Consider the following 14,548-nt stretch of genomic DNA (forward strand, 5'->3'; position numbering starts at 1 on the left):
CACAAGCATGTGGGCTAGCCATGTGTGGAATTTCAAAATGATTCTATATGTTCCCCTAATCATTCTCGGGGGTGTTTCTAGAATTCTCATCCCCCCGTTTTATGGATCAATGAGTCATCATTTTGAATCAATGAAGATACTTGGGCGATCTGCTCTCTGGTACCCTCGAGTGAGGATGAAAGAAACATATGATAGGAGAATTGTTCATATCATAATGTTGTTTGATGAAGATAGTACAGGGAAAAATTATGTTGCTTCGTGGAGGTTGGTGGTGGTGAGCTCTTGTAGGTCGATTGGTTTGGTTTTTATAGCGTCTTCCTCTTCCTCTTAGACACTGTCTATCTTGGATCTTTGACCATGGTACATGTATATCAGTGGTATCTCTCTAGCTCCCTTTTTCTTTCTTTTTCGTGATTGGTATCCATTGTCTAGTGTTAAGATAGTCTTGTGGGCTCCCCCATGGCAATTTGCTTGTATATATTGATCCTCATATGTGCATTATTTCCTTGCGGCCCAGTCTTGATGTTCTGTCTTAGTTGTGCCCTTTTCTTGTGAATTTTGTGGAATTTGTGATTTCAAGGCGCTTCCGGATTTTCTAGTTACGCTACTCTGTCTCCTCTTGGATGAACAAGGGACTCTGATGGAATCCTCAATGAATCTCAAAATAACATCAAGGCAGGATGACTCCCTAGTGGAGAAGGCATTGAATTTTACATTTTGTGTGACCTATTTGTATGGCATCTAGGTTACAATGTTTTTGTAGATAAACAAGACTCTTATGGTTATTTCAAATGAAGATTGCACCAATACGAGGATCATACATCAAAAGAACCTTCTTTTCTCTATAGGAATCCAAACCAACAAAAATATCTCAGTTCTAAAGGTACAGGGAATGTTATGTTTTCTCTGTTAAAAGAGATGAATAGACAAATGGACCAACCCCCCCAGGAAACTCTTGAAGAAGACAACGCCTCTAAAGGCTTCCAAACTCACAATTAACTTTAGGGATGAAATACACTTTTTGCTGTTTGCTTTATCACTTCCAACGATGCTACAAGATTTGTATCAGGATAATTAGAGTTGCATATGTGAAGAATATGGAAAATAAGAAATGTAGGAATTTAGAAACATAAATTATGGAGAAAGTCTCTCCTAATATTAGCACATAATCCCTGAGTTTTCTGCTCATATCCTTTTAATATAAAAAGTTTGTGTTTCTTGTTAAAAAAAACAATATACCAAAGTATATGTTTTAAAATATATTAAAAATAAAAAATAAACATAAAAGACAACAATATCCCCTTCTACATGTGACATGTCATTGCAAACCCAACTTTTAACTAGATACATTTAGCAAATTAATTTTTAATGTTGAAACATGAATTGTTTGATGTACAACTTGTACATATGCAAACTATTATTATAAAAACTATGATTGCACTGGGAGTCACTCTCCAACCCACTATGGTAAAGATGTTGTAACTTAATGCAATGTCCAATAAACATTTTGAGTTGGTCAAAATAAAAATAAAATAAAATAAAATAAAAAACAACTTAAAATTAATAATTATATTTATAATTAATTAATAATAATAATTAAATTACCCTAGATCTACCTTACCTTCTGATGTATCAAAGGCCAAATAAAATATTTTTTCATTCTAAAAAATTTACATCTAAATATATTTAATCCCTCTTAATGCTCAACAAATCTAAAATTAAAATAAATATAAACTAATATTTAATAACACAAATATCATAAATAATTATCTATTAATAAAAAATTAAAAATATACTATAACATTTTTAAATTTCACCTCAAATAAATCTAAACTAATAATTTTAAAATATAACCCACATTAAAATAATAATAATACTACGCTGGGAGTACAAGCATGTTAAACAAACATGAGCCAAATACAAATTTGGCTCAACAACATTTCATTGAAAACTAAATTCATGTACACTTAAAGCTAAAGATATTTCAACAAAATTAATGACTCCTTAAAATAATACTAAGAGCACATATATACGAGACTCATTTTACTTCGTGTAAATTTATAATAAATTAAAATTTAAAATAAAAAAACAAAACACTTTATGAAAAAGTCAAAAGTAGTACAGCAAACTTAACCTCCACATAATTCAAAATAAAATAATTAAAGAACCGTATATAAAACAAACAAAAATTAAAAGAGAGAATCAGTCTTCTCAAAATATGAATCTTAATATCTAGCTATCATTTTAAAATAGAGAACATGTTACGTCATTCGTTATTAATTTTATGATTTTTCACTTCTGGTTCAGGGATACTGTGGTCACTGAGTAGCTCCTATATCCAGAATTATAAAGATACTGTGGTCACTTAGTAGTTCCTACATCCAGAATTGTAAGAATACTGTGGTTACTGAGTAACTCCTACATCCAAAATTGTAGGATACTATGATCACTCAATAGCTCCTAGATCCAAAATTGTTTAACACTGAATAGACACCACTCCAAGGGGATCAACACCCCTCGGCCGGCTCAATTTGATTTGATGAGAGAAAAGTGTTAGAGATCTCGCGCACGCAAGCTAGCTTGCTTGCTTTGGGGCTTGCTTGGTTTGGGGTGAGCGTGGAAATTAATTTATAACGGAAGGGAAGCCGTGCTTGTGAAAATTCACTGTGACCGATTGTTTCCTTAATCTCCGCAGTAATAATAATATACCCCGTATACATCCCGCAACCTTTAATTACCGCCTCTGCCCACATAAGGATCATGTTCCCAATATACCCTTTAAATTTCCGCTGCTGCTTGCAGAAGCATTGATCTGTAATCTGCCCGCTGTTTTCTTTTATAAGGATCTGGCCATATCCCGAATTAACAAACAAGCAGAACAATTCCCATCGAAGAGAAATGGACATCTTAGATGTGAGGCTAAACAATCATTCAAAGCACGACGAAAAGCTTTACAGAGAGTGGTTCGAGCAAGCCGATGCAGGTACTCTTTCAGTGTTTGATTGATGGATTTGGGATTTGGGAACTTAAGCTTCTGCTAGTTTGAGTTTTCTATCTGTAATTTGATTCTTTAGATTAAGTTCCTTGTATGGAATGAATGCAGATGGAGATGGACGCATCACCGGAAATGATGCAGTCAACTTTTTTTCCCTGTCCCAGCTCCCAAGACAGGAACTTAAACAGGTTTGATATCAGCAGCTTCTCACGTTTAATTTGGATCATATCAGCGGCACACAGCTGTATGTGTTTTGTTTTTATGGCACCCTTTCAGTTTCTGGTATTTGCTTTATTTTATAAATAAAAGGGCAAACTGGGATCTGTTAGATTCCCATTCAGTCCCTACATTTGCACTTTACAGAATTGTGACCTTCGATGCATTTGATCAAGTTAATTGTTTATGGTTCTGATCTCTTTTGTACCGTAATAAAAATATTTTTCAAATTCAGCTTCAGCATATAGCACTTTGCTAAAAATTGTGTAAGATATCAACTCTAATGTGTTCCTTAGATATACTTCATGGTTAACTACATTGTAAAATAGAGGAGCGGGCCATGGCAAGCTAAGCTCCCTAGGTAACTGAGGGCTTATTCATTACTGTTGGTTGGATACCTTCAATGAACAAAAACGTAAGCCGAATGAACAGAATTTTGATCTTAATTTGGTCGTTATAGTACCCAATTTCTGGTTCCCAAGTGGGCCCCTACATTTCTAGGGCTGCTGTCGTTAGTATTTGAAAATGTCAAATGCCAACAGTCACTCCAAACATTTAGATCCCCCTTACCCTCCTCTCCCAATAAGAGTCATACAAATTACACGATCAGGGTTCACAATATGTGTGTGTATACTCTGGAGTCTGAATTACTAGTCTAGTAGGATGACAAGTACGCTTGGAGTTTCTGATAACATGTACAACCTTGGAGAGTCCAACCTTCTCAATTCCATTCTGGGAGACCTCAGATTGAAAATATTTATCTTTCATCCTTTATTTACAATCAAATTATCAGTTGATTTCAACAAGTACGGCCTTGCCTGAGAGGTCAGAATGATGCTCAACAATGAATGATGATTGATACTTGTCCATTGATCCATCATACTGGAGCACCTCATCCTCATCCAAATCTGATTTTAAATTTCCTTCCGCCATTGAATCTTAGACTAGTCTCTATCGAGTATTCTGATTCTTAGTTTGTTGTCACTTGGAGATAAAAGCGAGGGACAAGCAACAGGTGCTTTCTAGGACATTTCCTTACGACAAGGAGGAGTGGAATTGAAAGCAATACAATTTGGGATAAAAAGAACTATCTTATTAACCCTTTGCACCTTCCCTTGTTTGTACATTTTACATCCCCATCAAGGTTGCTTCAACAACCCTCCTTTTTGTGTCATCATTTCCATTTTAAGACACCACTTGCATGCTCACTAGTGTTAGTTTTTGTAGCATCGGATGTGCTCTAGCCTTGAAATTTTGTGGAGCAGCTAGAATACATGAGATCTCCAAAACCAGAAAATATTTTATGGAAATTCCACCTAGAAATGACTAATTAGATTATTAGTCAATTTTTTAAATATTTCCTGAAGCCTAAACTTAGGGAATATGACTAATTAATCATAATTAATTATGTTAAGGTATGAATGTTCTAGAAACTCACACGGATCGACCTCAAGTTAATCCTAGCTATCGATTAAGATCTAATCTTGGCCGTTGAAGTCTCAACAGGGGATTATAAGAAGTTGATGGGGTTTGGAGAAGACACTTGAGCAGTTCGATTTCATGAGCATATCGATTTCCTGAGTAGCAACATTTAGCTGCCAGAGAGAGAACCAGAGAAATTGAAGCAGTGAGAGAGGCGCAGTGTCCGTGAAGCCAGAGGAAGGATTCCAAGTTTGGTGAGTGCATTTGCAGAGAGGCAGAGGAGCCACAGTGAGGCTGATGCAGAGCATCGCAGTAGCCTCTAGAGGCAATTTCGTATATGCTGGGGAAAGCCAAGTTTCAGTGCCAAAAGTTGGAAAGAGTTTCTGAAGGCCAAGAGAGACATTTTCCCAGACAACAACAGACCAGACGGCTTGAGGAGAAGTTGTTCCGAGTTGAGTGCAGAAGTGACTGCGCTAGGGTGACGCAGTGACTACGCATAGCCAGTTTGGACGACTCAATTTGAGTTGAGGTCAGTGCCCAGATTTGCCTTTGGAGTGAGGAAATTCCTCACTAGATTTTTCTTGCCAGTATTTCTCTGTAGGATTGCCAGTTTCGGCATCCAATTGTACTCAGAATATTTCATTGCTGCATAATAATAAAACCCTCAGCTGCTCACTGATTTTCCCAAGTTGGGTTTTTTCCGGGGACATTGGTCCAAAAATAACTATCATTTTATGTGTGTGCGCTAGTATTTCTTCTCGCATTTCTTTCTTCCGCAGTTTTATTTGTGTAGGTTGCAGTGTGATTTATTTAGTATTTGCTGTAGCAAACAACGAATAAATTTTTAAAAAATAATTTAACTATTAGGAGAATTATTTCCAGTTGCTGCAATAAGATTCCATATTGGAATTTTCACAACTAGGGGCTTCAACTTGGGACATAGTGAAAGTTTGTTAGATTTTGAGTCTCGAGATAAGAAAAAAGTTCAAGACCACCTTCTTACGAGTTGTCATCCTTATCTATCGATGAGGTGTTGTCATTATCCTCTGATGAGTTGTCAGTGAGATCAAATCTAGAGGTGGTTAAATCAATGTACTATAAGTTGATATCACGAGATGAATACATGTGTTGAGAATGGCTTAAAGCCTTTTCTGCCAAGTTCTTTGCTTGCTTGCGTTCTGTTTCTTAACATGGTATCAAAGTCCCTTTAGGCTTAAGGGCCTATTCGTTCAAAGGTGGTGATCCATGGGAGTTTGTTGAAGAGTCAATTGTGTGAAAATTTCAACTATTATAGCAACTGGAAATTATTCGTGTAATTGGTTAATTATTAAGCACTTTATTTGCTATGGCAAATAACGAATAAAATCACAACTGCAATTTTCACCATAAAAACGTTGTAGAAAATAAACTTGAAACTAAGAAATAATATGCATACACACAATAGAATTTTGACAAAGTTATTTTTGGACAAATGTTTTTGGAAAAACTCAAGGAGGGAAAATTGGTGCAGCAGATGAAGGTTTTATTATTTTATGCAACAACAAAAATTTTGAGTAAAAATCTGGATGACAATATGGCTATCCTCTAGCAAAATATACTGCTAAAATTATTTGGAGGAAATTCCTCCCTTCTGCAAACGAACTTGGCCCCTCTGGCCCTGCTTGCACTTCCTCCCGACAACTCGTACTGCCTAGAAATGCGTAGGAAGGGAGGAGTCTTCGAAGGGAGACAACAAGGCATTCTAAGCAAGTTGAAGCCTAGTTGAAGGGTTGTAGCAGTTGCTACAGGTAGCTCTGACCAGGGCCAAGAGCCACAAAAAATATTGCACAAGCTAAGAAGGAGATGATGGTCAATATGTAGCTAGAGGAGTTGGTACTGTTAGCTTTCAGAGGGAGTCAAGTAATTCCCTTCATCTCAAAGATGTTCTTTATGTTCTAGGACTAAGGCAGAATCTTGTTTCAGTAGCCACCCTTGAGGAAAAGGGATAGCAGAGGTAAGGCTTACCTCCAACACTCAACTTCTGGATGTAAGAAGCAGATAGGTGTGAGGGTTGTTGAGAAATCTAGGACAACGAGATTAGGTGATTTCTCTTACTTTGATAACTGCTTGTGATGTATTTTTACTTAATTTGATTATCTTCTTCTTTCACTTTATTATAGTTAGTGTTCTTATCATCAAACAACTACCAAACAATAAATAACAATGAGACAAGAGAACACAAAATATAGGCGATCAACCAGGGCCAAAACCTCTCCAGTTGAGAGGAAAACCCACAAGAATTCTTCTCTTCTTATAAAACTTCAATTGACGAATTCTAAGACCTATGACCCTTGACCAAGTCCCTCCAAGATCAAGTCAAATCTTTCCTACTTCCCAACAACTTTGACCTTAGCAACTTCTGCAATTTCGATCCCAGAAGATTCTTCTACACCTTCGACCTCCCAGCAGATTCTTCTGCAACTTCGATCTGCCCAGCAAATTCTTCTGCAACTTCGATCTGCCCAGCAAATTCTTCTGCAACTTCGACCTGCCCAACAAATTCTTCTACAGAAATCCTAGCCTTTGCACGTGTGGAAAATAATGGTAGATTCTTCCTTCTTTCCTCTTCACTTGAGTTGATTCTCTCCTAGAGAACTCAGCTTGCAAAGTGTCCTTGATGATGCCCTAATTCGACTTCTGCAACTCGGCCTTTTCTGCTGCAATAAGTGCCCTAATCCTTTCGCACGTGTGGAGAGAAGTAGCCCAAAAACAATCCAAAGATCTCGTCCTTTTTCTTCTTCCTTTGTCCTTCTTTTCTTCGCACCTTTTTCTCTCTTGTGATCGAACTTGTGTGAGTGAAGTGAGTGCCCAAAGTGAGGTCGAAGTCTCCCTTATATATAGGTCTTTCATTGGGTCAAATTGCTCCTTTTAGGCCGACTTGTCCATGTGTGTAGGCCGACTTGATCTTTGCATTATGACGAGGTCTTGGAGGGCCTTTTGACTCAAATACATTTTTCTTTACAATATGTAACATGCCCAAATGGGTCTTCAATACATGACAATGACTCAATTGACTTGTAGAATAAATAACAAGCCTTAGAAGCACTCAATGGGTGCTTGACCTAAAAATAAATTTCCTTTGAGCATCAAACCCATGCCTCAAGAACAACAATAATATATTTATTTTTCTTTTTACATCAAATAAATAAAATCATGATTACATATGTCATTATGAAGACCGAACCTAGTTACATATTTCAACACTCCCTCTTAACTAGGGAGGTATTCATAATTCATACAAGGTACTTGGACATTCTTAATCTGAAGAATTCTCATAAGAAGAGTCAGATTGGTAAGCCATCTATTTACATCATACCGATCGACATTGTCGCATAGCAAGGCCTTGACTAACAACTCTATCCCTCCACAAGATCAGAGCATGATGCTAGCGAGACCAATGAATGACAAACACCATCATCATTGTCTCTCAAGGCACATACCCCATCTGGGTTTTCACAGGGTATGTCCTTCCAGGACTATTCTTATCTTGGATTCCCAGTCCTCTTTGATTACTCTTATCTTGGATGCCTACCACATCCTCAAAGAGTATTAGATGCTAGATGCTTACCCAATCCTCCATTCTTTCTTCACAATATGAAGACAAGAATGATGTGTCTATCTCTTCCTCTCAACTAGGGAAGATATACTGTTTAAATTGGCAACTAGGGGCCAACTTCCACCTTAGGACAACTCATATGATGGAGATGATTATTGCATTGGATTGCTCTTTTCGAGAGGTACAATTTTGATATAAAGATCATCTCATTCTGACAAACAGAAATGGAATTTTGAATTTATTCTTTCTCATGGACAGACTGTTAAGGTTGGCCTCAGTCAAATGGACAATATCTCCTGATCTATTTAGAATCTGCCCAAACCCTTTCTGGGTATTGGAGATCTCATGTGCCCCAACCTCTCCACCAAATTTCATCGTTGGAGCACATCCGATGCTACCCCAAATCAATACTCCCTCTTAGCGAGGATTGTGCTCTAGCAATACTCCTCACTGAGTATTACTTTGATCATCTGGCATCGGTACCTGTGCTGATGCTAGGCCTTCCTGCCCAACATCCTTTGCACTGCTGCCCATGGTTCTACCACTGCCACTACTGCATCTGTACGACAACTCCCTTTGCATCCGTGCTGCTGCTGGTCCTTTTTCCCAGCACTGCATCTGCACTGCACCTCCTCTCATCAAGCTGCATCGTGTTGCCCACTGCTGCACTGCAACTCAGTTACTGAGAAGTAAGTAACTGATCTCCCAACTGACCTCCCTGCTGGGCTAGAAACACCCATTGATGCTGAAGTGCCCTCTATTGCTAACAAGTGCTCCCTCTCTGACCTCTGCGCTGCTGCAACAACTTCCTGCATCTTGCACCGTTGAACACCTCTCTGTGCCTTCCTGCACTGGTGCAACACTCTTGTGCCTCTCGCACTGTTGCAGCTGCTAGCTCTGTGCTGTCTCGGGACTCTTGCACTGTAGCTCTCTCTGTCACTCCATCCGCATCCGTCTCTACCCACTCATCCACTCTTGCTACTCCTTGTCGGGGCTCCCGTAGCTAGGTCTAATCCAAGAGGCTAGGTACCTCAAGGATCCTGCCCCTCATCGCCTGTAGTTCGCCTGCCTACAACTTAATTTCTCCCCACTTCCGCTCAAGTGGTGCGTGTGCACTCATGGCACAGTCATCGTCTGTCAAAAATTCCTTTTCTACTCGTGATGGCGCTACCTTAGTCTCGGAAGACTCTCCCTTACTCTTCTTCCTTGGGCACTGGGTTGCATAATGACCCATCTCCCCACAGTGGAAGCACTTGATCTTGGAGAGATCTTTCTTCTTCCGCTTCTCCTGCTTTCCCTCAGATGCTAGGGCCACATCCTCCTCCTTCTGCTTGACCTTGATCCCTTTGCTGTTGCTACCTGTCTTCGACTGCCGTCTGATCTCTTCCTGGCGAAGAGCTACCCACATCTCGTCCCAAGGTGGGAGAGTCCCTCTGCCCAGGATACTCTGGACAAATACTTCCCAATCTTCTGAGACAACATTCAGGGCTGTCCTCACCATAAGCTCCTGATCCGGTGTCGCTCCTATAGCAGTCAACTGGTCTCGGATCTCATTCAGTCCTCCGAGGAAGGTGTCAATCGATTGACCCTTCTTCATTTGATACGATCTCATTTGGTTCTCGAGCAACATTCTTCTCTACACAGAAGTATGCTGGTACAGCTTCTTGAGAGCCTCCCACATCTCAAATGTTGTTTCCTTCTCGGCTATATGTGGTACCACATGATCCTTGACCCCGTCAAGGATAATGCACTTGGCCCTCGCCATTGCCTCCTCGTACCTGTCATTATCACTGGGGTTGACTGGGACAGCTATTACCTTCAAGGCAAAGTTCTTGACACAATTTCTGTCAAGCACGGATAAGATTCTGGCCTTCCAGACTGCGAAGTTCGATGCTCCGTCCAGTCTATCCTGGTCTCTTACCCCGTGTAGTGCCATAATGCTTCTCTACTTCCCTCCTGGAAGTTCTCTGTTCGACTCCTCTGAGTCTCTACTTCCCATTTGGAAGTTCCCTTCTGGACTCCCTCTGAGCCCTGATTTCCCTCTTGGAAATCCTTCTACCGCTTGTTGAGATGTCCCCTACTCTGATCGACTTGTGCAGCTGCACTGTTGATCGAGGTTCCTCGGCTAGAAACCCTCGGTAACAACTCCTCTGGCCCTGCTCTGTCAGGTACTGTTCTAACTACAGTACCTCACCAGCTCCACTATGCAATATTCTTGAAGCCTTCTAGACCCCAACGACTGCCTCTCTGTGAATTGCGTCAACCCCTCTGTGCCTTACGCTGGCCCTGCGTCACCCGAGATGGTTCTGCGTTAGCCCTGGGATGCCCTGCGTCAGCCCTCTGACCCTTTGCATCAGCAATGCTGGCCTCTTTGAGGCTTTGCGCAACTCCAGGCTTCCTCTGCGTCACACTCCTTGGCTTCTATGTTGCTAGAAATAGCTTTTGTCACCTCGGGACCACTGTTTTCTGTTGCTATTGCTCTGCTCGGCTGATGTCTTTTAGTCCTCTTGTGATTTGCAATCATGCTCTGATACCATGTCAAAGTTTCTAAGTTTACTTATTTAGAAACCCTCCATGCACTTTATTTGATTTATTCCTACCTACTTGTTATTTTCCTTAACAAGTTATTTACAATGTAAATACTGAAAATAAACACTAGTGCATGCTCAACATATTACAAATCAACAACTAAAAAGAAACATAAACAAACACACCATATGACACCATTATTTTTGGACTAATGTCCCCGGAAAAACCCAACTTGGGAAAACCAGTGCAACTATTTGAGGGTTTTCTTATTAAGCAATATCAGAGTACAATCCGGGTGCCAAAATTGGCCTACCCAACAAAGAATTTCCTTAGCAGTAATTCCTCTCAGTTTCTGAGAAATCTACTGGCTGAAACCCCAGATAATCCTTCCGGTAGCTACTCAGCACCAATCTGCCCTAGAAACCCCAGCGTCTGCCCAATCTGGATTGCGTCAGCCTCTCCTAGCCCAGCGCTGGCCTTGCGTCAGCCTATCTTGGCCTGTGTCAGCCCCAGGAGGCCCTGCGTCAGCGCTTTGAGCCTTTGCGTCAGCTACACTAGCCTCTCTGGTGCTTTGCGCAACACTTAGCTGCCTCTGCGTGGCCCTGCATGAGCACTGGCTGCTCCTACGTCACTCTCTCTGGCTACTCTGCTGCTTTCCCGATGCTATCTCTGCCTCTCTGTACTCAATGCCCCTCAGCTGCTCTCTAATCACTGATTCTATCTCTCTTAGCAAACTCCGCTCTAGAGAATAGAATGACCGATCACTCTAGTGTGTCCTCCAAGTGACCCTCAAGCCTCCTCTTATACTTTTCCTGTTGACATATCAATGGCCGAGATTAAGTCCCTAATCAACGGCTAAGATTAGATCCGGCTTGATTCATGTCTTTTGGACCACTCTAACACAAATTCATATTAATACACATAATATTTTATTTTCCCTAAGTTTAGACTTAAGGACTCCATTAAAAATATCAATTATTTTAATATCTCCTGATTTGTTTAGAATCTGCCCAAACCTTTCTGGGTATTGGAGATCTCATATGCCCCAACCTCACCACCAAATTTCGTGGCTAGAGCACATCCGATGCTACCCCAAATTAACAATAAGATCTTCCCATATTGAATGAGCCAGGGGCTTATCAGTAAGAGGGACTCCTAAGTATTTGGAAGGGAGGTTGCATCTCTGAAATTCCATAATTCTGGCAATGTTCCTTTGGATAGCTAGAGGGGTGTTGAAGAAAAATAGTTTGGATTTCTCATGGTTTATGGAGGTGCCAGATGCTTCAGAAAAATCGGAGAGGATGGCTTTGAAGGATAAGCCTTCTTTGATAGTGGGGAGGCCCATTAACAAGGTATCATCAACAAATTGCTGATGAGTGGAGGGAGGAGCAGAGGCATAAAGCTTGAGGCTAGATAGGGCATTGTTGGAAGAGGCGACCATGATGGATTTGTTAAGGCCCTCGACCATAATGACAAAAAGGAAGGGAGAAATAGGATCCCCCTGTCTGATACCTCTGGAGGGGCAGAAGGGTTGAGATGGGGAGCCATTCAGGAGAATCGAGAAAAAAGCCCCATAAACCATTGCCATTATCCATTTAATGCAGTCCTTGTGAAAACCAAAAGCTGATAAGACACCTTTCATATACTCCCAACTGATTTTATCGAATGCTTTGGACATGTCCAACTGCATCATCATTCCAGGCTTTCTCTGAACTTTAAGGGAATGAATCAATTCATGGGAAAGGATGATGTTATCCAGGATTTGCCTTCCTTCCACATAACCTGATTGGTGCGGGGAAATCAATAGAGGCAGGATGGTTTTTATTCTATTGGCCAAGACTTTTGAGATGATATTGTAGATGACGTTGTAGAGGGCAATAGGGTGAAATTTATTCGGGGAGTCAGCGCCTTCATCCTTGGGAATCAAGGTTAGAAAAGTGGCATTTAGGGCTTTTAGAACAGATTTTTGTATTCTAGGCTCCTCCACAAGGCATGAACCTCTTTTTTTATCATGGGCAAACAAGCTTTATAGAAGTCTATGGTGAAACCATCCGGACCCAACACGCTTTAGCATTGGACATAGTCATTACTACTTCCTCCACCTCTTGCATATAGACTTTTCTCAAGAGCATTTTATTGTGATCCTCGGTGAGGATAACTAGAATGTTGTTGGTTATTTCTTGAATAGCCCTTGCCTTGTTTGTTCTAGGCTCAGTTAGGAGATTGCTGAAGAACTGATTTAGTTCGGCAACCATGTCCTCATGAGAGTGGATAAGGTTTCCCTCTCTATTTTTTAGGCCAAGTACCCTATTGTGTCTTCTGTGCTGTATCATCGAACGGTGAAAGAAAGCTGAATTTCTTTCCCCGCACTTAAGCCAGTTAATGCGGGATTTCTGATGCCAAAGTTTCTCTTCTTGAGAGACCCTTTCCTCCCAACTTTTTTGAAGATTAAGCTCTTCCTGCTTCCTTTGTTCATTGATGCCCTCGCTAATGATTTGCTGCTAGAGGATTTCCATTCTAAGTTCCAGGTTCCTTTTGTCAGTGGTGATGTTGCCAAAAGTTTCCTTGTTCCAAAGTTTGATCTCATTTTTGATGAATTTCAGTTTCTGTTGGAATTTATACATCTTGTTTCCGGTTTGGGGCATCAGGGTACTCCACCATTCTTTCATTTTTTCCATGAAATCAGGGTGCTCCATCCAGAAGGATTCAAATCTGAAGGGTCTATTCTTCGGGCCAGAGGAAATGTGAACCTTCAAGGATATTGGCCAATGGTCAGATCTTGATTGAGGAGAATTCTGGCCTCCGTTTCCCAGGAGGTGAGATAAATCTCTTCTGAAAGAAGGAAACAGTCAAGCCTGGAAGCAATTCACCGATCTCCCCCTCGTCTGTTATTCCAAGTGAATATTCCATTGTTCGTAGGGATGTCAATTAGACTAAGTCCCTCGATGGTGGACTGGAAGGCTTCAGAGTCCTTATCTAGTTTTCTGATGCCTCCCTTCTTTTCCCTGAGGTTTAGCACCATGTTAAAGTCACCAACAACAATTTTGAAAGGCTGGTGGATAGAATCAAGGAGCTGACTTATGCTTTGCAACATCTTGATTCTTTCAACTGCTCTGTGTGGAGCATAGATTTTGGTGACACAGATGCTGTTGTTGGTGCTAATGGTTTTTAGAACAATTGTGATGGAGTGTTTTGTGGCTACTGAGGAGGTTAGATCATTGAGAGCTTTTCCACAGAGTCATGATTCCCCCTACTGATCCACCGCAGAGTTCGCTATATAGCTATAATGCTTGAAACAATTTTTTTGGAGGAGGGTGAAGTTAGCCATGTCAAGTTTGGTTTCTTGGAATAATAGGATATCCGGTTTGTCAGTTATGAGTTTGTTTTTAAAGACTCTTCTTTCCAGGACCATTGAGTCCTCTAATATTCCAAGAGATGTAATTCATTGGTATAGAGTGGGAGTTAGGGCTAGGGCCTTTACCTTTCCTTCATTAATGAGTCTGGCCCCAAGTTCTTGAAGAAGCTGACTGGTTGTTTTCCTTCCTCTTTTCTTGCTTGGGCCTTTTGGGTTGTATTTTCCTGCTTCCATATGTGCCAGAATGTCGTAGACTGCGCTGTTTCCACGTGGTGTTTGACTTGTGCTTTGTTTTAATTCCTCTTGTAGGAGGTAGTCTCCTTCGATTTTTTGGATTTGGTCTTCTGGAATCGCAACAAGACCATTTTTCTTCTATTCCTCTGCGAGCAATATGAGGTCGACTCCTTCCAATGCCTCTTCTATTGCGTTTTCCTCC

The 14,548-nt window shown here is 40.6% G+C and overlaps 1 protein-coding gene across 2 annotated transcripts in view; it reads left to right on the forward strand.

Annotated features, from left to right (window-relative positions):
* The first annotated feature begins 2,282 nt into the window (after nt 1-2,282).
* The window catches only part of LOC149222612 (EH domain-containing protein 1-like), a 282,069-nt gene continuing 269,803 nt past the window's right edge, over nt 2,283-14,548 (forward strand). The window contains exons 1-2 of one of the 2 annotated variants that reach the window (XM_089385524.1): nt 2,283-2,983; nt 3,104-3,183. In XM_089385524.1, coding sequence (XP_089241650.1) covers nt 2,899-2,983; nt 3,104-3,183 — 165 coding nt within the window. In that variant the 5' untranslated portion in view covers nt 2,283-2,898. The remainder of the gene's footprint in view (nt 2,984-3,103; nt 3,184-14,548) is intronic. The other variant, XM_089385525.1, reaches the window with a different exon arrangement.

The sequence above is a fragment of the Pinus tabuliformis genome, chromosome Q, assembly GCF_031772625.1.
Source record: "Pinus tabuliformis cultivar Carrire ecotype Pingquan chromosome Q, CPIR1, whole genome shotgun sequence".
Classification (NCBI taxonomy): Eukaryota; Viridiplantae; Streptophyta; class Pinopsida; order Pinales; family Pinaceae; genus Pinus; species Pinus tabuliformis.